Source organism: Falco peregrinus, chromosome 2 (assembly GCF_023634155.1).
Source record: "Falco peregrinus isolate bFalPer1 chromosome 2, bFalPer1.pri, whole genome shotgun sequence".
Taxonomy (NCBI): Eukaryota; Metazoa; Chordata; class Aves; order Falconiformes; family Falconidae; genus Falco; species Falco peregrinus.
The window spans coordinates 72,960,183-72,984,434 of record NC_073722.1 but is presented as its reverse complement, the minus strand read 5'-3'; the positions used below and the strand labels follow the sequence as shown (position 1 = coordinate 72,984,434).

General features: G+C 41.1%; 1 protein-coding gene across 2 annotated transcripts in view; it reads left to right on the top strand.

Annotated features, from left to right (window-relative positions):
- Positions 1-23,817, top strand: part of BMPR1B (bone morphogenetic protein receptor type 1B) — a 253,229-nt gene extending 229,412 nt beyond the window's left edge. For both annotated transcript variants that reach the window (XM_055796198.1, XM_055796199.1), the window contains 9 exons: positions 2,706-2,808; positions 3,764-3,866; positions 10,068-10,164; positions 10,963-11,101; positions 16,333-16,525; positions 16,965-17,262; positions 19,578-19,753; positions 21,140-21,270; positions 23,523-23,817. In XM_055796198.1, coding sequence (XP_055652173.1) covers positions 2,706-2,808; positions 3,764-3,866; positions 10,068-10,164; positions 10,963-11,101; positions 16,333-16,525; positions 16,965-17,262; positions 19,578-19,753; positions 21,140-21,270; positions 23,523-23,648 — 1,366 coding nt within the window. In that variant the 3' untranslated portion in view covers positions 23,649-23,817. The remainder of the gene's footprint in view (positions 1-2,705; positions 2,809-3,763; positions 3,867-10,067; positions 10,165-10,962; positions 11,102-16,332; positions 16,526-16,964; positions 17,263-19,577; positions 19,754-21,139; positions 21,271-23,522) is intronic.
- The last annotated feature ends 435 nt before the right edge of the window (positions 23,818-24,252 follow it).

Here is a 24,252-nt window from a genome sequence, read left to right as displayed (position 1 = left end):
CAGTGTTTCCACTATTAACTCTCTCTCTGTTTTCCTGGCATTTGACTTGGCTGTAAAAGTTCACTCTTGGCAAATACGTGACATACCAAATCTGTGCTTATTAGTGATCACACCCAAAATGTATTTAATCTCTCTCCTGCACCATACTCTAATAAGATGATGCTTTAGTGGATGTTTACCCGGATGTTTTCAGTAACATCAGGTTGAGTTACTTCTTTACACACCATTCACGGAATTAAATTACACAGAATTCAAATTACAAAGTTTAAGAAAATAATAATTCTGTACTACACATTTTTGCTTGGAAATAGAGAATAGATTTTTTGTTTTGCTTTGCGTGTATCAATGATGTACATACGTTTCCATTTGTGCAGTCACCAAAATAAACATAAACCCGGAGACGATGCAGACTTACCTGACTTATTTCTGTCTTGTTCTAATAGTAGGAACAGTTTCATTTCTACCATAGGCAGGTACGAGGTAGGGTCGTCAATAAACCAGCAGGAGTATGCCCTGCCCTTTACTTGCAGTGTGTGGTCCTTCTGACATCCTGTGAACCTGGAGAACAGGTTGGGGGCAGGAGGGGGGAAGCAGGTAGAGATACTTCTTTCTCTTCAGAAGAGTCACTTCTACCTCTTGCCCACACACCTGAGAAATTTTTGGTAAGATAATGAGTTCTTAGGTTGCATGAAAATGTCTTTATTTTTTTCTTAGAGGTAGAAACAAGTGGTACTAATGCTTATTTTGCTCAGTTTTGCTATTTTTAATTCTCACACTTTTCCTTCATTACCATTGTCTGTAAAGAACGTGATTTATCCTTATTGCTGGAACTTTATAACTTTTTAATTTTGCTCTATCCAATCTAATTATGTTTATCTTTTTAAATTTGAAGTAAAATTTTCAGAGGGACTAAAATGCTTGAGGAGCCTGAATTTAATTCTCAGAAATGAGCTAAGAATCTGAGTCCCATGGCAAGTCAGAAAAAAAGGGAAATAAAACGGGTGACTTTCCTGCTTCTTTTTTCCCATTTGCAAACAATTTCCATTCCCCTGCTTTCCCTTGTTTGTGTGTGGGTTTTTTGCTGGGAACTGTTAGCTGCGGAGTTCATTTTTGTGTTTTACTCGATTGCAATTTATTGGTTTGTTGCTCTGTCCCCTGGGTTAAACTTACTCATTACTTTGGATCAAAGGCACCATGCAAACAAATAAAATCTAATCTAATACAATATTCTACTCTAATGGATTCCTTACAGTCTCTGGTCTTGGCAATCCTGTTGTTCCTATCTTTTAAGCTTAAGGAATAAAATCAAGGTGGTTGGTACCCAGAAGGGTTGCTGTCTCCTTTGCCTTACTTGTATGCATAATGTCAAAGAAGGGTAGAAGTCATCGCTTGCTTCTCCAGGAAAGTAATTTGTAACATGCAACTGGTTACTTTTCAAATCCAAAGTCAGTAGCCCACGATAGATTATTATTTGAAGTAATAAGCTTACTGTGGCTAGACCCTGCACCACTAATATAAAAATATGCCACAGCATCTGTTTGACATGATCCTATGCAGCATCTCTCTGTCGTGTAGCTAATACTTACAAATTGTGTTAATCTCTTATACGTGTAACTGTGCCTCTTGTTTCTTACATCTTCATTGCCTTTGCTGCTGTTGCTCTCTTAGACTTTTCTTTCATTCAAGGAGCAAATAATATGAAATTTTGCTATGTTTAAATTTTCTAATCCTTTTTTCTTTTTATTTCCTTGTTTTAACTGAGTTTGGTTCTTCTCTTCTGAAAAATGCTCATTGCAAATCATAACCAGTGTTCTTTTCCTGGAGAAATTAACAGAATGTTTTATTTTTATGTGACTTAAATGTCTTATATTAAAGAGTTTTTCTTTGGTTTTGGATGATCTTCCTTCAAAGAAGCTAATTTGTGTTTCTTACACACGTGACATGCTGAGAAATTAATATACAGCAGTCTCAGTAAAACGTACCCTTTTCGTGCCCTCCTCCCCCTCGTTCCATAGTATTCAGGCATTTGACCTTCATCGAGGAAGGACATTTATCACCAGCACCATCTAGCCATCTGTAAGTATACTTGTCCTCCCTGGTGCATGTTCTTGTAAACGGAAGCATTATGGATCACTTTAGCCTTATAACCCAAGTAAACAGTTATGAAAGGGTTGATGATAACTCAAGGACTCATAGGCAAGAGCGTCACAGTTTGTGGTATGGTTAAAACAGGAATCACAAATCACTCTTAATAATATTTTACATTTAGTGTCTCAAAATGTTACTTTCTTCAGGTCTCCACCCTGGTGCAAATATCCACGCCTTGTTTGAACGCACAAGGCAGACCTGCTGTAGCGTTGATGTTTGTGTTTATATACATCTCAAAGTCTTGAAACACGAATGACCTTAGGCAGAGAATTGACGTGTTTGTTAGTGGGGTTCATAGCTGTGAAATATTGGAAAGGTAAGTGTGTCAGCTCCCAGGCAGAGCCTCCCTTGTGTGTGCAGGAGCTTGTCCACAGTGCTGTCGGCTCTTGGACTGCATTGCGAGAGGTTTTCTGGGCTGCCTGAGCCTTCCAGCCTGCATTAGTGCCTCAGTTTGTTCATGGCAGATTTGCCTTGCAAGGAACAAAGTTTAAGTCTATATTCAGCAGCACTTTTTTCTCCTCAGAGCCTTCTCCTGATTCTTTCTTTCCAACCCTCAGCACTGATGGCTACTGCTTCACCATAATAGAGGAAGATGAGTCCGGTGGACATTTAGTTACCAAGGGATGTCTTGGATTAGAGGGCTCAGACTTCCAGTGTCGGGTAAGCAAGCATTTGCTGCCAGTGTCGCTTGGCTTCTTTTGGTAGCTTTCAGTTGAAGTGCGGTGAACTTTTACAATTATTATGCCCATACTTTTCACTTCTGTTCATTTGGCGGATAGTTACTTCGCATTCATTGCTGAGGGGAGTGCATTTATATCCCCGAATGGTGATATTATAGCTGCTCCTAACCATGACTTAAGTTTTTGGGTTTTGCACTTCTCAGGGGAAGTTTGAATTTAGAGAAATGCAGTCATAATTCCTGAAGTCTCCATGGAAGCTAAAGTTTGTTAGGATGTTATTTGATGGACTGCAGCAACCTTTATATCTTACATGCAGTTGCACCTTGGTTTAGTATTTCTGGTGCCAGAAATTCCCTTCAGGCACAGTGATCACCTGATGGAGAGCAAATCTCACTGCAGGAATGGAAGGGGTATGGGCAAGGGAGCAAGGTGGCTCTAAAGTGTTTGCCTTTCCTAACATTTGCTTAAATGATTTTACATAAGTAGAGGAACAGTCTAAGTGTCAAGGTCCATAGAAGGTATTTTACCCAGCTTCCCAAAAGAGCAGAAGCAGCAGCTAAATTAGTCCACACAGTAGTTTCTGTATTATTATGGCTAAATTGTTTTGAATACCCACGTTAACTTATTTTTGTAATGTAAGTCTAACTGATGGACTTATGTGACCTTCACAGTTCTGTCGTGCACCAATAGAGTGAATCAGTCCCTTCTGCAGCACTAGGGCACCAGCAGAAATACATTAGGGGTGAATTAATCTTTTAATTACCTAGATGAAATGTTGCTGGAAATGCTCTGTGGCAGAAATCCTTACTCCACATGTCCTAGAAATCGGTAACCGACTGCGGTCCAGTTAGCAAGTGCATCTTTCTCAAGTGCCAGAATGACGGTGTGTGTTTACAACACAGATAATTAATTTGCTTTCTGCCAAATTGTTGCAGGACACTCCTATTCCACACCAAAGAAGATCTATTGAATGTTGCACAGGCCAGGATTACTGTAACAAGCACCTTCACCCTACGCTGCCACCCCTGAAAAATCGAGGTAAGGCAAAGCAAATCCAGTCCCAAACTGATCTTTTCCTGTTGTTGCTCTTTGTGCCTTAGGATGGGACAAAGCCAAAACCCATGCACTCCCCGTCAGCTGCACCTGATTAGAGAGATGAATTGCATTAAATAGTATCACAGAATTCCTATAGGTCATGTGGGGAGCGGTGCCTTGTCCCGCAGTTGCTGACACTTGCTGTTACTCCAAGTTGCATACACGCAGTGAGTACCAGGTGCAGCAGTCACACAATATTGTCCTAGCACTGACCTGCTGGCTCTCAGGCATCATCCCAGAGACTCAGGTCAGTCATGGCAGAGGATGTCTCATGCTGTGTGTGGTTTTAGCCCGATAGTACAATTGAATCCTCTTTCTAGTCCCTGCAACACGCATCGCTGTTGTTCATAATTCCCATCTGGGACCGGGTCTCCAGTGGTTAATCAGTCAGTTCAAGTTGACTGAAGTCCATTAAGCTTTTCTTTTTTAAAAGACCTGATAATCCAGCACTAGGACAATAACTAGCCACTAAAGCAGATCTTCTGCTTGAAAAATGTAGCTGTAAATAGAATGTAAAATAAGAACTCATGCACTGATTTTTTTATTTTTTATTTTTTATTTGAGAACAAATTAACATGTATTAACTTAGTAGATTCTGGGGCAAGGTTTTAGCTTTTTCGTTCGTTTGTTTGAACATCACTTTCTGAAAGCTGGTAACACTATTTAGGATGGAAGTTGCAGAACACGTTCTGTAGAAATGTATTCCTAAGTAAGTATGAATTCATCCATGATAAACTCTTGGCATTGGCAAGATTTGTGGTGGTCAGCATGGAGTTTTGCCTGCGAGAGTCAGTTCAGGGTTGCAGGAGATTTTGTAACGTGGCATTCTGAGTTTAAAATCCAGATCAGTGTGTAGGTGCAGTCTTAATTACACAAACATCAGATACCTATGCAGAGGCATGCTCAGAGAAAGCATTCCCTCATGTAAGCTGTTCCCTTCACACCTATGAAATTCTGCACAGATGGGCTGCAGAATCAGGCCTATGGAGAGTAGTATGTAAATATTTCACTGTTTACTAGCAAGCCAATAAGTCAGCGAAACCTCATAAAATTCTGGCTTCCAACATAAGAGTTATGTACTACTGTTTGGTTTTTTTCATTTTAAAAAGTTCTTTGGACTGAGAGAGAAGCTCCAAGAACAAGTCAGTATTTGTTCACACTTACTTAGTATATCAATAAATATCATTTCAGTTTGGAAAACACTGCCTTGATTTCTTCTTGCTGCTGGCTGAGTTTATTCTACATTAAAACTACTTAAGAATACTGAACCAACACCTAGCACTAAACATCTGCCTTGTTAAGATTGTAGTTATTTGGCAATACTATCTGCTGTTTATACAGAAAGCAATAAAACAAGCTTTTTGTAGTGGCAGAAGTTGTTCGGATCGATGTTGGTTTTGCTCTGTGTGCATATGGGGTAAATAAAGCATCACTTGGGTGCCATGGTGGCAGACCCATTAAACAGCAGAGGGAATATTTGTTGAAAGAAAAATTTCAGAGAGCTGGAACAGGATTCTAGCTGCTCTGTGTTGCAAAGTTGTCTATTTTAGCATGACAAACAGAAGGTGATATATTCATTCCACATATTCGGAAGGCTTTTGTTTGAAATAAACTCTCGCACTACCAGTATCCTGATAGTATATTGTGGAAATACATTTCAGGAGCTGGTTTATTAAATGTGGCTGGACAGGGCTGAAGTCCGCACTGTTATTAAAGCCTTAAGTACATAGGCCATTCTTGGTGTCTATTTTTAGGCCTGTTTGAATTTGTCAGTGCAGCACCCTGGTATGAAAGCTCAGAGAAAAACCATAGTTTACACTGTAGATCCTCACTGCAACCAGGTGCAAATACACGCTGCTGCCAGTGCCCAGTACTATGGCTGTGATCACTGTTTCTATTGGAAACATTTAGATTAGGCTGTGATTGACTAAGTACTGTTAGAATTGTATATTAAATTTAACATAAATTGCAAGTACCAAGAAAGAGAAGATAAACTTAAAAACAAGCTTCTAGGAACAACCCTCTGACCTCCAGGTTTCCATGAAAAATATGTATCTTCCTCAGCACTGAAAAAAGCAAACAGAAATTTGGCTTCTGATGAACTTATGTCTGGGGTCATATCTCATGGGAAACAGAGTCTAAGGAGAGCATCCAGCTGCAGGTCAGAGGTTGTTGAACTGCAAATTAACCTATGCACCAAGGTAACATCTACAAAGGCAAGCGACTTGTGTTTCTCAAAGTGCTTTTCCAGACCTGGCATGTGCTGGAAAGTGGGTTTTACCCCCCACGCCACCCCCTCCCACCCCCACAAAAAGAAAGGAGGACCATATGCACAAAAGTGGGAGCCAGAAGAATTAGCACTGGTCAAAGCAAGGCTTGTTAAGCAAGATGGAAGAAACAACAGCTAAGCCTAAGTTTTGAGCTCATCTCAGTACAGAACTAGCAGGAGAAAATACCCCAGAGAAACCATGAAGTCCTGATCCCAGCTGTACATCTGTCTTACTAAGGAAATGAGAGTCATAATTGGGTCTCATACAACACCTCTGCTTTAAACAATAAAAGATATTCCTGGAAATCCCAGCAAAAGCACAGGCTGAGACCAGTCAAAAGGAGAAATATGTCTTTACTGATTTAGAGCCTATATAAGCAGAAGTGGTGGTGCCACCGTGTCTGGCTCCCTGCCTGTAGAGCTCATGATGAATGGGCAAGGGAATGATTGGAGGAATGATGGGGTTTGGTGTGTGCACACAGTCTCCACGCCTCAGATTTCACTGCAGTTTTTACTTGGATAACCGTAACATTGTGAACTGGAGGGACCTGGGGAGGGAGGAGAACCTCCTCTCCCTTTGATATGCTGACTTCTCCCTTGAACCTGCTGGGTGGCATTTTCAATGCACTGCTCAGCAAGGTCCTGCGGATGGCAGAGTGAGGGGAGCAAATGGTGGAGGAGGGGAAAAACATGGGAAAATAACTGAGAAGCAGCTTGGTATCATCGAAGACCCTCCTTTTGTTGCCATCTCTCCCTTTCTGTGCTGCTCACCACTGACACCAGCACGCACAACTGTGTTCATACGATACAAAACTGTTAATGTGCTGTTTGCTGGGCCAGCCAAAGTACGTGAAAAAGCTTCCTAAATCTACTGCATGTTTGTTTTGTGCTGCCCCCACCATGCTCCTGGTAATCGCTCACTGCTGCCTCCATGGAAGCTACTGCTTATTCTCATAACCCTGCTGCTTGGCACGTTGCAGTTGCCAAGTAACCTAACATTAAAAAGCACAGCACTGGACTTTTTAAAGGACAGAGTATCTCCATCATGCAAACTGGCACTGACTGGTACCCATGACAGTCTTCACCACAGAGCCCAGGAGCCAGTGATCAAGCAGACTCACAGCTGAGCTGCCCCATCCCTCTGCCTGGTCAAGGAGGTGCCAAAGATGATGCAGGGAGAGGTTGGTTTGTCCTGCTGCTCTATGAGAACAGCATGGGCTGTAGGAGGAGAAAGGAGTTGGTCTCCAGCAGCACCAGCCTGGCTTTTTTCAGCAGAACAAACATTGCTGGTGTAGGAATGGGGGTGTGCTTTTAATCTTGTGTTGTTTGTGCACCAGCGGGTTTATAAAGTCCTCCAGTAAGCAAACAAATGAAATTCTGCCGAAATGCTTCGAAAATGCAGAAAGTATTTGAAAGGTGAAACCATTGCTCACTTATCGTCAGTTTTACCTCTCATCGTACATAGCCAAATAAATATAAAGACATATGGAAGTTATTCTCCTCTCCTGTGAGAGCCAGTTACATGCCCATGCAGTGCATAGCAAACCACTGCTAAAGCTATGTTAGCTGACACTGCCAGCATGGGGGACATCACCTGCTGCAAGAGCATAAGCATCGCTGCTGCTGCAGTCCGCATCAGCCACTCCCGGCACAGAGGTCAAGGCATGTTCCTTTCTGTCTTGCACGCTTTCCTTGCACTTGCTTCACATAGTTGCATTTAGGTACCGAAAAATTTTGCTGTGTTAGAGTCCAAAGTTTGTTTGAGAGCTACACGGCTCTTCCAAAATGCCTTCTGGCCTATGGGCAACTCAAACTGCATTTATTTACTTTTCTGAATAGGAGAAGCCCGTTAGAAACATTGAGAACAGGGTTTGGATCACTTAAACCCTAAAAATGCTTGGAATTTCATTCAAGATTTCAGCACCTTTATCATCCCTCTCCCAAATGAACATATGAGGACACACACGCAGGCAGCAGGAACAGTGTGGACGCTTTACAAGTTCAATAATTTTTGCAACATATTGCGTGTGTATGTAAATGCGCAGACTGCCATGGCTTCAATGCCTAGTGTTCAGAAGTATGAGTAAGGGATCTGTATGGCTCCCTCTGCATCTGACATCAGCCTTTGGTACTGCTGAGCCCAAAAGCCCATCTTCCAGGGTGACTTATTCTGTGAAGTGGGAAAACTATAGCTGCGGACAGATACCCAGGTTTCTCGTAGGTGTAAAATCCCTCTGTATGGTCTGTGTGCTCTGTTTATCCTCTCCTCTGCTGATGGGCCGTGACATTTTAAACTGTTACAAACCACACGTTTTAGAGGGAAATGGCTGGCTGAAACAGGCTGCTTAGGAAGCATGAACTGGAGCCCTTAGCCCTGCCGAGCGGTCAGGGTTCCCCAGGGGGCTCTCAGTTTCGGCTCACAGCCCACTCGGAGTGGCAGGCCAGGCAGAAATCTGCTGTGGCAGGGAGAATGATGGGCTCCGGTGTTTTCCTGATAGACATCGTGTCAGTGTCCCCTTTCAAAGGCATTGGCCATGTCTTGAATGTTTACATCGTTAATGCTCCTGGAGCAGGTAATGGGGGGTTAAAACATGACCAGTGTGATCAAAAGGCGTGCTGGTAGGTAATCTCTGTTTGTAGCGGAAAGGGGAAGGAAAAAAATAGTTTGGGGCAAAAAACAGAAGGAGAGTTGGGACCTTTAAAATAAAAGAGCCGGACAGTAAACCAAGAGTCTCTTAGGAATCTGCTTGTCTCATTACCCTTGTAAATCTGAAATGTAATAGTGCCGTTCCAGGATGAGTCGATACGGATAGATTTCTTGTGTTTTATGCTGTGTTGGGCATTAGCATGAAAGATGCAGGACAGCAAGGCTGGAAGGGCTTCAGAAAACATAGTCCTCATTTGCGTTATACCAGATAGCAATTTTGGGAGGGCAGTATGTGCATTTACATTCTGAAATACCATAATTTTGAGAGTTTGGGGGGCAGGGGAGGTTAAAAAAGAATAGTGGTAGGTTTCTTGGTTTTTCAGCAGGGGAGCATGCATGAATGTCAGACTTGCTTGCCAGAGTTGAGAATACAAATTTGGAGATTAATGGTGTACTGTAAAGGAGAATATGGGCCTCCCATGCAAGGATTGACTGAAACGTTTTCATAGTTTTTACATGACGGCATTTTCTACAAGTTATTTAATATATTTAATTTTCAAAGTGTTTTGCAGAATAGCTGCTGGAAGGGTAGTTTTGCCCAGAAGCATAGGAAGGATTTGCTGGCACGCAGGGCTGCTATAGAGCGAATGGAGGAAAAAATTCCTGCTCAGGTGTTTAAAACAGGATCCAAGAGATGGATTATTCTGCAGTGATGGAAATATACTTTCAAAGCCTCTTGTGGCCTGCTTTCTTGGGGGTTGGATGGTCTGCTGTTTCCCCCTCTCCTGGGATAAATGCAATTATTCATTATTTTTTTTATATATTAACGGCTTGATAGGATGCTACTTAAGAAGAGTGATTTAAGATAGAGGCTTTTTTTCTATGTCCTGGCTGGTCACTTAGATTAAGATGCAGAGTTATGGGTCTTAATTGATTTTTCATTTAGAGCCAAACAGGGAATTGCAAATCAAGGCGCTGTTTTGCCTGAGTTAGGGCTGAAAAATCAAATACGCTTTTAGAGGTGCTGGTTCTGCCCTGGTCAGTGGCAGTCAAAAGGAAGGGCACAAAATGTCTGGGGAAACCAGGGGTATTTTGTACAGGACTTCGGTAGAAAAGAAAGGAAATGATCTTGTGCTTGCTGTACTTTTTAAGGCATGTGTGTCTTTTGATAGTGACTTTGTACCACCTCCCTTTCCAAATTTTCCACCTTCCTTGTTTTTAACCCCAGACTTTGCTGAAGGAAACATTCACCACAAGGCCCTGCTGATCTCAGTGACTGTTTGCAGTATACTTCTGGTGCTTATCATCATATTCTGCTACTTCAGGTAAATAAGGAATACTTTACCAGCTTGTTAATGATCCTCCCAACATTTATGTTTTCACAGACTTAGGAATTTGAAAAAACTGAAGTGAACCTTAAGGAAAAGAAGTGAGAAACTGTAATTTTATGATGAGGAAAAACGTGCATTTTATTCATGCTAGCCACAGGTGTGATGTATTTCATATAGCATCTTTTGCCCAACATCCTAGAAAGTCATTCAGGTAGAAGCACAGATTACTCCTTACTGAGTCTGAGAAGGCCACAGGAAAAATTTTATATAGGGTAAATAAACCTGAGGCTTCTAAGTGTGTTTATGTGGTGAAGAACTGATCGTGAAAAAGAGAGGGATAGAGGAATGTAAGTAAATGTATCTAGAATGTTACCATAATCTACATACATTATGTTTAAATAATTTGTCATGTTTTTTAAATAGTCCCAGATTCCATGACCTTACCTCCTCTGGCTCCTAAAAGATCCACTGCAGTCAGTAAAATAAAACTGGGTATTTGCTTGGTCTGTGTTTCAAACATATTTTAAGTTTCTGAAAGAAAAACATTTGGTTTCTTTACAAGCTTACACCAAATTGCACGGTCTTTGAGTTTTATAGTGAGAGTTTTGATGCTGAAAACGGTTGCTAAAAATAAAATAGAACATTTTGAGCAGTAAGTCCAGCATATTCCTAGGGGAAGCAGAAGAAGATGTGAGTCTACAAATGAAGCAATGGTGAAGGACGATGTGCGTTATTCATTGCATATGTGTTCATTGTATTCAAAGCTAATTTCACTTTCATGTGAAACGGCAGATACAAACGCCAAGAGACGAGGCCGCACTACAGCATTGGGCTGGAGCAGGATGAGACCTACATTCCCCCGGGAGAGTCCCTGAAGGATTTGATCGAGCAGTCCCAGAGCTCAGGGAGCGGCTCCGGGCTCCCTCTCCTGGTAAGGAAGTAATATTATTTTAATGTAAGTTGAAAAGGAAAGATGAGCAGAGGAACAAAACAAAATGAGGCACAAAAAGTTATATTTATGTGTCCTCAGGGGTTTTTTTACGGTTTTTATTTCTCCCAGAAATTACAAAGATTTAAGCTGGAGAACAGCTGCTCTGGAAGCAGGAGACTTCTTTTCCTGTAGACTAAGCCTTTTTTTTTTTTTTTTTTTTTTTTACTTCAGCTCATTCCTTAGTTTAGATACCATAGCATAAGTACAGGCTAATAGAGCTCACAGAAATATAGAGCTCACAGAAATACCTTAGGATTTACCCCAGTGTACAGGACAGCATCTGGCCTGCTGATCTTATTTTCTTGCTTTTTATGTGCAACACACCATAGCATTTCAAACACTGACACATCGTCTTTATGTGAAGGGAACTGTAATTTATCAGTCTTGGAAGCTTTTTGTGTGTAGACTTCAGTTTGCATTCAGAAGTTGAGAGCGAATCATTTTTCCTTGTAGTGTGGCAGTCTCAAAGGTTAAAGGCACAGGGATGGAGCTGGTAATTATTTCTGAACCGACTCCAGCACGACCGAGCCCCCCGAGCTCACCTGCTGAAAAGGCAGAAGTTGTGCTTTCTGTGGCAAAACAGCCCTGTTCACCAGGGCTTTTTGTTTCTCAGGGTCACCGTTGTTTTTTAGCACTGAAAAAAAAAGGCCAGGTTACTTATTTAAAGTACTGCCTCTGAGAAAATTAATTAGAGTTCATTTTTCAGAGATGATCTGTCCCTCCTGTCGGCCAAACCTATTAGTTTGTAGTGATCCTATTACTGTAGATGTTGTCTGGTTTCCAAGTACTATGTACTATCTATCTGGTTTTTGCCCACACATCTTTTTTCTGCACCCTAAAGAAGAAATAAAATGGGAAGTTTTATAATTCCTTAAAATGAAGCAATAGGATGAGTGGCTGGTGAAAATCTGACTAAACTCGATTTGTTCTGTCAGGAAAAAGTTCTTAGAGTCCCATTTAAATAAAGTTCTGGGGTTTTTTTAAGTCCCATTTTCTGACAATTAACATAACTGCTGAGAAGAAAAGCCAAGCTGGCAAGTGGGTGCTGTGACTCGTGCTGGGCATGGAAAACCTGCAGTAGTTTTCTCTGTTGAGAGAAACTCCATCATTTTGGTCTACGCTTTAAGAAAGCTGTCATTTATTTCCCATGCCAGTGTCCCTCTAGTAGTCATGGAAAGGAAGGGATTATGCTTACGATTTAGAAGCATTCCTAATGAGTGCTTCCAATTGAATTAATTGTGAGGGATTCTTGCTTTTTTTGCTTTGTTTTTTGGGGGGTTTTTTTGCATAACATCTGCCACGTCAAGTTCTTGGTCTGCATTTGGTGCTCCTACCTGTCAGAGTGATAGAAATAATACAATAATTTAGAGAAAACACAAGGAACTTGGTTGTTCTTCTCTGAGAGGATGTGTTTCCAGCAGCCCACGTGGGCAGCAGGTGCCCTGGGGCACCTCATAGCAGTGCATGGCTCCATACTTCATCCCAGGATGCCCTTGAGACAGTAAAGCTGGAGCAGTGCTGGTTGTGACCATTTTGCTTTATGCCTTCCTCTGTCTCTGTGAGCTGGTTGAAGATGGGAGCTATGGTCTTCCTGGTGTCTCCAGGTCTGTTCTTGCGGTGGACAGAAAAACTGACTTCTGCTAATTAACTGCTGTAATGGCCAAGGTGGCATCCCAGCCGGTCATTGCTCAGTAGCTCTCAGAGCTGTGCCAGTCCTCTCTGAAACAGAATCCATCCCCTCTTCTGCCAGTCCTCCTCTCTCCTCTCTCAAGCCTAGAGACTTTGGAGCCACTTCCTGAAGGCACTCTTTTCCCTTCTCTGTTTGCCTATGAAAATGCATACATTTTCCCCTCAGACTTTCCCCTTGAGTAGTGATTTTCTGTGGAAGAGAAGAAAAACGAGAGCTATAATGAATCTTGTGCTTGGTAATAGATGTTTACTGCATTTCCCTGACAGCTACAACCACTACAGCCTCACTAGAAATGCACAGATTAATTCCTCTGGGCCCATGTCTAAAACAAGTATATAGAAAGTGCCTGGTAATGCTGTAGACTTTATTGTGGAAGAGCTTCATTTTAACTCTATTATTTCTTACTCAAAGACTGAAACATCCAAAGTTATTATTTCAGGAAAGTAAGATGCATATTTATTACAAAATGTCACTTTATGCTAAACAGTAATGTATTCCTTGTGTGCAGAACATTTATTCTAATGACTACAAATATGATACCAAAAACAAGCTTTAACCGAGTTTTTATCAATGCTTTGACATTCAAGTTTTCCTTCTCCTGACCTGTCCGTGGCTCTGACAGAAAGGTTTGCTGCAGGTCACATGCTGCCAATCAAATTTTAAACCAGGAAGTTGTAAATAAAAGCTTTGAGCCAACAAACCGGGGTGCACAGTCAAGTCCGCGCAGGCAAGACCCCCCTTGGCCTTGGCACAGCAAGGAGTGTAGGCAAAGCTGTTGCCCCTGTGGATCCATATGCAAAATCAGGGAAGGAAATTAGACATTAGGGACATTTATTTCAGTGGTCTGTGTGAAGAGTTTGCTGAATTACAGTTTGGTCTCTACCTTTTCGTGTATTTTTTTCCTTATTCCTCTTCCAATGTATTTTGCTTTTCAATGGACTGCATCCCAGCCGTAAGTATGCAGTTCTCTGTTCAAAATACTAAAGTTACGAAAGGTTGGTTTGTTTGAATTTTCATCTGCAGTAGCTGAGTGCATTTAGCTGAACATCAGAAAAATAGAACGCAGAAAGTAGAAATAGTTGGTAATTGGATTGATTCCAGTCAGGGAGAGGAAGCAGGTCCATGTAACCTTACCTGGCTGCTCACAGAGATCAAGCAGCAAAATACACAGATTTGAAAATTTTAAAAAAAACAACCCCATTCAGTGTAAATAATTCACATGAATGCATCATTCAGCATGTTTGTGAAGTCAGTTCATCCAGCAATTTTGGTTAACTGATTTATTTTAGAAATCATGATCAATTTATGATTCAAGAAAGGGCTAGATTCCTTAAAATAAATCATTCATAGGAAATTGCTTGACCAGTTCTAGCAAGAGGAAACCAGGTTAAGGTCCTTCACATAGTATTCTGCCACCTGAAAACACATAAAGAAATGTGTTTTTCATTTTCTTAATCTAATTTAATAAGGAACTTTTCATCATTAAGTATTGTAATTCCACATACTTTATGATGCCGTTACATATATTTACAGAAATGAAGTTATTTGCTATAACTGCATTACTGTTCAGGATGCATTTTTAAAATGGGTGAAATAGAAAGCAACAATGCTAAAATGACATTACAAAATGTTACAGCAAAAATCCAATGTAATACAACTATTGTTCAATCACTATACGAGGGTATAAAAGAGAATAAGTCAATTTTAAAAGGTAGGGCTGATCTCTGTTGTTGGCTTTCACTGATGCTAATAAAAAATGATGGCACTGAAGCCATCATCTTGGAAGTCTAATACATTGGAGGGCTGAAAAAATGGAATTTGGTTTAAATGACAGAAGAAAGCTAGGACTTTTGAACTAGCTTTGCATAAATGCCACTCTGTGTTTTTCTTCTTTAAATTGTCTAATAATGAAACCCAGTAATTTATTTACAAAACAAATTATAATAGACTTTACCTAATAGGTTTTGAGTTCATCTTTGGACATACCTTCATGCTGCAGTGGGGTTGTGGCAGTCCTGCTCTGCATTACTAAACTAGTAGTTTCCACTGAACCTCCCAAGGATAACAAAGGAAACAAGTGATTTTAAAATCAAGTTTTGATCATGTGTGTCAGGCAAGATCACAAAAATATTTGGGATTAAAGGAAATGTATATGATTCATAGAAATTCAGACAGTGCACACTTGCTCTAGTAAACTGCTAGAAATTTGTGTATGGATGGTGGCAAAACCAAGAGACGCTGGATTTGCCCTTGTCCAGATTTTTCCAGTTGCTTGGGCCAGATAAAAACTCCTTGAAGTGGAGGCTGTAAGTTACTTTCCTGCAAAATCTGGTGAGATCCCTACTAAACCAAAAATCATTCAGCTGTGGATTGAACTGGCCATACTGGAGCACAAGAGCGTGACATGTTAATCTCCTTTTACAGGGTGAGGCTGAGTCAGCCCTGACCACCAGTGGGTTTTGTTGCAACATCTACTTGAGTTTTCATTTGTGAACTTCTAGAAATATGTCATCCGCAGGCACGCTCCAATCCTATCAGAATATATTAACCTCCGTTTGTCCAAGATTTTTTGTAGTCATAAAAGGTTGTTAAATGTAGAATCAGTCCATCTGCTACGTGAGGTCTGCCATCCTTATGAAGGGTATCTCTGCAATGCTGCCAAGTACACTGATCTTATGCTACAGCTGCACAAATGGATTGACTTTTGCATCAGTTCACAGTACAGCCACTGGCAAAGCTGGTACAGACACTAGAAAGGGCAGATTTAAATCTCTCCTGTCATATCTTTGGAAAAAAAAAAAATCTTACTTTTGATTACTATGTAATGATGATTATTAATATTAATGTAAGCACGTGGGTTCTAACTGTGTAAGTAGTGGTTGAGGTTCCTAACGCTGAATTTGTTCTGAAATCATTATGCATAGGATTTTCAAGGAAGGTGATAGGAGGCTGCTGTCAGTAATTTTGCTAGGTTTGGAGGGCTGCTATGCTTTTGGCTTTTGTGAGCCCTAGCCTTGAGTCTCAACGGCTTTGAGCATGTAATAAATATCCCCATTTTAATTAAAAATGTGTTACCTACCCCTTTGGAATTTGATTTGGTTTGGAGTGGCTGGGAGTGTTTTCTGTCAAAGCTCTTCCAAAAATGACAAAAAAATTTTCCACAAAATGGCAGTCTCCTACAAGAAAATAAAAATGCCAGTCCTTGTAGCCAAATGTTTCCTTCAACAGACTGATTTACTTTCCTGAGAGGCAATGGTGCATTTTGGGAGTGTATGGAAAGGCTTCTTCACAGTAGCAGGAATGGTCTCAGCAGCACTGCATCCTGGGGGCAACGGGGAGCATCCACATTGTGGAGCTTTGCTGAAATCCATGTTGCAATGGCTCTGTATTCCCCTTTCACCAGGCTTGCTGCACAGGAGGGAGGTGAACACAGAAGGTTTCTGTGGAGGAAGCTGTAACCACCCATTTTGGCATTTCACAGGTTCAAAGGACTATTGCAAAACAGATTCAGATGGTAAAGCAGATTGGGAAAGGTCGCTACGGAGAAGTCTGGATGGGAAAGTGGCGTGGTGAAAAGGTAGCGGTGAAAGTGTTTTTTACCACGGAGGAGGCCAGCTGGTTCAGAGAAACAGAAATCTACCAGACTGTCCTGATGAGACACGAAAATATCCTCGGTGAGTGAAATTAAAAAGAGTTGTTTGGTAGTATGCAGTTTAAGTTTAATAATTTTTATTTGCTATTGTCTGATGCCCTTTCCTATGTGCTTTGTTACCTGCTGTGCTTTGCAATTAGCCACCCAGCATGTTTCAGAAGACAGATGTTTCAAGAATTACTGAAACATAAATAAAAGTTCAAAAATAATGAGGTTTGGGGACTGTTACTCCAAAGACCACATGTCTGTTTCTGCCACCTGTATTTCCATATCTGGGCTTTCTGAAAATATGTTAAAGGCTATGAGGTGAGGCATAGTTGCATGGAAGGAAGATGAAAGAAATCAAATATATTAATAAAATAAAAATATTGAAGTGGCTGACAGTCCAGAGTTCTGAGCAGTCAAGAAAAGCCATGAGAAATATTAACTTGAAAGTCTCTTTTTTTTTTTTTTTTTTGCAGGATTCATTGCTGCAGACATTAAAGGTACAGGATCTTGGACCCAGCTGTATCTCATCACTGACTACCATGAGAATGGCTCACTTTATGATTATCTAAAATCTACTACCTTGGACACAAAAGCTATGCTAAAACTGGCTTACTCCTCTGTTAGTGGCTTGTGCCACCTGCACACTGAGATCTTCAGTACTCAGGGCAAACCTGCTATTGCCCACCGTGACCTAAAAAGTAAGAATATCCTGGTGAAAAAGAATGGTACCTGCTGTATAGCAGATTTGGGCTTGGCTGTTAAATTTATCAGGTGAGTAGAAGTAGGGAAGGTGAGAAGAGGTTGGTAAATCAGATGCAGACGCTGGTTTAATTGTCTGAGCAAGTGTGCGTGTGTGAGTAAGCATCTGCAGTGTATGTGTGCCTACCTTTCAGGTTATGCTCACCTGTATGTGAGGTGGGGATACCTGTGTGGGTGAGAATGTCACATAAACACATAATGCAGGTGTATAAATAGTCACTTTTTAATTACTGAGCACATTAATTGCATTTGCGTAAAGGTTCTGTTTTCCTCACTTGGCCTTCAGTAGCAACCTGACTATTGCTACCACATGCTAAAAGGACGTAGCGCTGATAGGTTGAAGTCATGTCTGTAAACTTGTCACTGAAGCTTTCAGCTTGTCTGATCCAAGATAATTCACTCACAACCTATATAGAAAAATACTAATCATTTGCACAAGTTACTAATTGGGATTTATTGAAAAGCACCCCATTTGTGCTGTCTTTTGTTTCATTTCCTACAAATCAAATTGCGAAAGTATAGATTTGATTTTTTAAATGGCTTTTAAATTTGATTTTTAAAAAATGGTTGTGTGTTTAAACAGCTCAGAAAGAGCAGACAAGTAGGACTTATTCACTCCTGGGATTCATAAAGGATTCACTGCTGTCTGACATCTCTGTTCAAAAGGAGCTTGAGTTCTTGGCAGTGGTCCTGGTGGTGGAGACGTGTGTTACGGAGTCTCTGATTTTTCTGTGCACAGAAACATGGCCGTAGACCGAAGGTTTCAGTTTCAGAAGTCAGCTTTGAAACCGTGCGCTCCCTGAAGTATCAAAAACAATTTTAAGAATTCTGTACAAATCTTGAACTGAAGTTGTTCAGTGTAAGGAAAGGCTGGGTTTATGTGCTTTTCCCACCATTCACTTATCTGCCAGGTTTTTGGCGAGGGTTTTCCTTTATGAACCTGACCTTTCTTTAGGAGATGGGAAAGGAATATTTTTACTTTGAGGAACAGGGGCCTAGAAAACAACAACTTGGAAATACACAGTTCACTGTAAAAGTTTTAGGGAAGAAGTTCAGTCTTTGCAGGTGTGCCTTGCCTGACAAGTACAGAGCAGCACACTGCTTAGGTATGAACAGCGAAGAACTGGGAGCTACCAAGTGTTACTATAAAAGAAGGTGAAATATAAATTTATTACAGTCCAAATGAAATTTGTCTTATTTACTCTGCTTGTTTTCATACCAAATCATTCCTTAGACAGCATTTCTCAACCAGGAACAAAAAAAAAGAGTTGAAAGGGCTGTGCTCTGCTGAAGCTAATGAGTTTAGTAAAGTTCTCTGTATTTCTTAGTTTATTCGAAATATTGCAGGGTGGTGCAGGTCACTAGGTTTATGTTACATTCTTGGAGGTATACAGAAATGCGTATGTATAATTTAATGACTCTGTAGGTGACTGGTGATATCAGGCTCAGCTTTTTTTGTCATTTATATAACAGTAGGTGAAAAAAAATGCTGTAGGTGAAGAAAATTACAGAAGTTTTATAGTTATTCTGTGAGATTTTGTTGTATCCATCATGTTTAATATATGTTTTGAAGGTGTTAAAGGGAAACGGACCTTTTGAAGCAAACCATAATATATATCATATATTAAACTTTTAATGAATGTTAAAATTGATACAGCTGAATCTGAGTTAATCAGAAAAAAAAAGTCACATAATTAATGGGAATTTGCTTCCTGTTAGACATACATTGTCTCTTCTGGTCAACCTGTGAAGTGTGACACATTTGGTTAGTTTTTTTCACACATTTATATCTGTGTTTGCCATCTTGATGTGTAATGGTTGGGAGAGATCAAACACAATGCATGCAGGAAAAGTTGTTAAGACTTGTCTTTGCAGATCTGATTTGCTGTAGCTAAGTGATTCTGCCCCAGCTATTTAGTGTCCTCCATTAATTGCTAAGACTAAAGCATTAGGTGGTAGAGTATGCTGGAAAAACAGCATTTAATGAAGATTTGATTGTTATCACCAGCCTTATTGCTCAGGCTAATGCTAATGAAATCTCACAAAAGTTACAGCATCCCTGTTGAGTCATCTCCATTGTGGTTCTTCATTTGAATACTTACCATAGCCTCAGGCGGCTCAGCCTTCTAAGGAGGGTTGCCTTCACACTAAGAGGCTTTCCATGTACGAATTGTTCCATTAAGATTATGCATTACTTTTGACCTTGTTTGAGAGTGGATGTGGTATGAATCTACTACTTGTCCCATCTAAATTGCTTTCTCTTCAAGACAGGTAATTGCATGTTTGATGTCCTTTTTTCCTCTTCTCTCTTTTTTTTTTTTTTCTAGTGATACAAACGAGGTAGACATACCTCCAAATACCCGTGTGGGAACAAAACGCTATATGCCTCCTGAGGTGCTGGATGAAAGCTTGAACAGAAATCACTTTCAGTCATACATCATGGCTGATATGTACAGTTTTGGACTCATCCTTTGGGAGATAGCAAGGAGATGTGTTTCAGGAGGTAAAGGGTTGGGAGATTGCTTTTAATTGTGTCAGTGAAACCCATTTATAATCCAAATCTGGCATTACATCCTTTTCTCTGGGTAATTGCTTTTACTGTAATAAACAAAGGTGGATAAACAATACAGGTAACTCTTAATACCTATTCTCTTCCTGAAACTTCTTTTAAAGCATCAGTCAGTGCTAGTTCAACAGCGAAGATTTAGACTGTGTTTTAATGGCTTGTTTGAAAGCAGTGGACGCCTACATTGAAGAAGGTGTATGGAACATATTTGGGGGCCTTTTCCAATCATGACACATTTCTTCTGATCTGGGGGTATTCAGCTAATTTAGCAGAAAGAAAATAGGGATTTATTTGTTTTGTTAGAATTTAATAGAAGGAGGAGGACGAACAACGTGGAGGTATGCTGTGCCACTATTTAAAATAAATAATCTGTTTACAGGACAAGTAAAAAAAAAATAATAGAGGGAAGTGGCACTTGTTACATCATTGTCACACCAGTGATGTGCTTCATTTCCTTCTGATACCAGGCATTCAAATGTGGGGACAGCAAAGATAAGTCAGTGCAGCCAGCTGCAGACTTGGGACATAGATCCATCCTTGTGTGTGTAGGCTATGTGTACTTTCTGCACATAGAGTTCAGTGTAGTGCAGAAATGATGGGTGTCATTACCTCTATTTTGCCACTGAGGAAAGTTAAATGCAGAGAAATAACTTGGCAGCAGTTACTTATCAGATTGGTGGCAAGTGAGAGTAGAGCACGTCTCTCTCGGGTCTATCCTACCTTCACCAGACTTTATGGATCTTTAAAGCCTGCAGTATTGTGCTGCATGCTCACTCTGTGCTTTCCCTAGAGGAGCTGAATTTCACTGATGAGCAACATGATCCCTGTGTTTACAAACTGGTAAAGTGTATTGCAATGATGTGATGTCAATCTGTAATATTTTTGCCATCATCACTGTGCACAAAGAATGGTGCCTTGCCATGTTCTGAAAAGGCACAGAAATGCCCTTTAATATATATCAGGTCCACTGATAAGAGAAAGAGACCTAATTCAAGGTTAATTCCCTGCCAAATTACTCTAATACGGGCTCTATGCTACTAGTTTTTTCTGTGATCACTTACTGGAGATTGCTGGACTGGACAGCAGTGGTAGAAACTGTCTTGCTTGGCCAGTAGCTGTGCTTTCTGATTAGGACACCTGGCCAGTCTTTACAGGGCAGTGGTTACATTGGAACTTGTCTGTGGAATAAACTTCTAGGGCAGGGGAGTCCTGTTAAGAAGTATGTCTATTAAACAGTATGGCCAATCTGTTACAAAATGGGAAGGGAACAGGGTAGTGGGAGTTGTCTTCTGCAAGTGACAGGCAACTAATTGCTTCTTCCAGGAATAGTTGAGGAATACCAGCTTCCGTACCACGACCTTGTGCCCAGTGACCCCTCATACGAGGACATGCGGGAGATTGTGTGCATCAAGAGACTGCGCCCTTCCTTTCCCAACAGATGGAGCAGTGATGAGGTATCGTCCCCCTTAAAATGCAGCTTGTGTTTTTTAATCAGAGTGAGTGAGTGAGGTTGACCTAATTCTGCATCATTTTGAGTGAGGCGGAGCTTTACTACTGGTGCTAGCACCAGTCCTAGTGTAACAGGGCTTGGGAAAGAGCCCAGCCCTCTGCAGGTTTCGGAGCCATGGGGGCCATAGGCTGCGATACTTGCAAGTGGGTTCCTTGTGTGCTGTTTACCAGATCCCACAGTGATAGCAGGCTGTGCTCAGACCTTCTTAGTCTCTTTTCCTCTTGCACTCATTTTGCGTTCTGCTCCCAGCATTAATAGCATTAAATCATTGGCTAGGCAAAAATTTTGAAAGAGAAATTATTTCGTAGCGTACAGTGTAGCAGCAGCATCCTTGGTGTACCAGCAGCTGCTTCAGCAAGTACTGATGTGTGGGGCTGCAATTCCAGCTTTTTTCCTTTTTATTTTTTAAAGAGGGAGAAATCTCCCATCTCTTTGAAATGGAATGAGCATACAGCTTTTCTGTGATGACAGGTGTGCATGACTTTACCATGATTTTACACTAACATGAGCATACGATAATAGTTTCACTCTTACGGTATTGATATGAAATAGTACTGACCACAGTAGCTGGGCTGCCCTAGGGGCATTGATCATTCACCCCTTTACATCTTACAGAAAGCAGTGCTCACGTACCTCTTCATGTTTTAGCAAAGAGGGCTACAGATGTGGCCTTTTGGAGTAGATGTAGGACTCAGAAAATGCTTTCCAGAATAAAATGAGAAGGTTGAGAGAGCTGGGGAAGAATCTCGACTCTCTCTGCTGAGCATCTGTAACAAAGCAAAGTTGTGCTCATGAGAATGAGATCGAAGATGAACGGTTGAGGTACCACAGGAAAACCTGCTGACTGCTCTCAAGATGCTATAGAGGAGAGGTCATTAATCATGTTAATTGGTACAGTTTAATGTTGTTCAGTTTTCTACAGGCACAGAAGACAACTGCCCTTTGGGAGCAGCAGTGTGTAGATGAATATTCTGCAGATAGATGAAAGATTTAAGTGGCATGAGATGTAGGCAGTTTGGGAATGTGAGGGAAAATAAAACCACCTCCCTGGAAGGCTTGAGGACTCGTGCCACAGCCAGTGTGGGAAGATCTAACCAAGACTCAGCTGCCTCATCCTCTCCCTAGCCAAATCCCTCTGAGCCTGCAGTCCAGGAATGGAAACACCAGAGGACATGCTGTTAGTATCGATCCCAGCAAGGGCTTGTGTGAGGTGGCACACAGTGTGTGTTTGGTCTGCTACCACACATATCGAAGATTGGGGAGGCTTGTCGAAAAAACTGTACTTGATTAATTGGCTAGCCTCATCCAGGCATTCTGGTGATGAGAGGCAAACTTGTTAGTGCATAAAACCTGTGTATCACCGAAGTGTCTTTATAAAAATCTGCATTAATCTGAAATGTATTAGGCTGCTCTGGGCACTAAGCCTTACAGGGTCTGCACTGCTTCTGGGCCAGGAGCCTCATGAAAAAAGGGAGCAAGTTGGATGAGGTGGAAAACTTGTGTTTTCCTACTGTAGCAAGCAAATCTCCAGGCAGCGTCAATCTGTAGGCTGACGGGGTCATCACCCAGCTGTGGTGGCTTATGTGGTGCTTTATGTTTGGAAGCAGGTGGTAGACACAGGACAGGGATGTATGCTCCTTTTCCAGGATGTCAAAGGCAATGCTGAGGTGCTGCCAGCAAGAGAATTGTTGCTGGGAGCCGGACAAGGGTCTGGCTCTGTTTCGGAAGCGAGACAGGGCAGAGCCAAGCCAGGTGCTCGCAGGTGGCTTTCCAGCAAGGGTGTCCAGGAGGGAGCCATGAGTGCATGCTCCCACTAGGCTGTATCCTGGGGGCTGGTCACTGGCTGAGGAAAACAAATTCCACTGAATTTGTAAAGCGAAGGGCTCGCTGTACAGAGCCATGCTTTTGCAGGTCAGGCTGCCTGAGTTTGGGGAAGGGGAAATAAGAAAAGTGCTTTTGTGGTATTGAAAAAAAAAAAGCATACAGCCAAGTCTAGACTATAACTTGTCATAAATTATAAAAATAATTGCCATGTTTGGAGAACTCTCAACAATATACAGAAAACAAAAGCTGTTGAACCAGGTACCAGTAGTACCAGGCAGCATGCTATCTTTTTTTGTCTTCCCTTAGAAAAGACCTTATCTCTTCAGTTTCCTTCCACTGACACAGGTGGGACTTTCCCGTTTCTCTCTGCAGTGCCTACGGCAGATGGGGAAACTCATGATGGAGTGCTGGGCTCACAACCCTGCCTCCCGCCTCACAGCCCTGAGGGTCAAGAAAACACTTGCCAAAATGTCAGAATCGCAGGACATTAAACTCTGACTCAGCCGGAGGCAGCTCTTGTGAAGGCCCATGGAAACGGACTTTCTTGTGCAGGCAGAAGTCCTGAAGAGGTATTGAAATTCTTTGCTAATAAGTACCTTGAATGCAGTCATGCTTAAGAGCAGCTGTAAGTTTGTTTGACAACTTTTGAGGAGACTATCCTTTGCGAAAATCAGCTGAATTTTGACATACAAGATTGGAAGAGGCTTCTCTGCCCTTGTTTACACAGGGAAATACAGTTTTAGTAACTGGTTAAAGATTATGCATGTTGCTTTCCATGAAAGCCACTTATTATTTTATTATTATTATTGTTATTATTATTATTTTGATTGTTTAAAAAAGATACTGCTTTAAATTTTATGAAAATAAAACTTTTGGTTAGAAGTAAAAAAGATGTATATTGTTACATTAAAAAAATTGGAGGAAACGGTGCTGAAAATGAAAGTAAAGCAACTTTTTCATTTATAAAGAGACTATTGCACTCCAGTGTTTAACAAAAAAGGTGAGTGGGTCTGTGCAGCTCAGAGGACCTGTAATGGAAACTGTCTTAAAAGTCTCCTACCTGCGGAGATGACTTCCCATAGCCCTGCGCATGCAAGCAGTT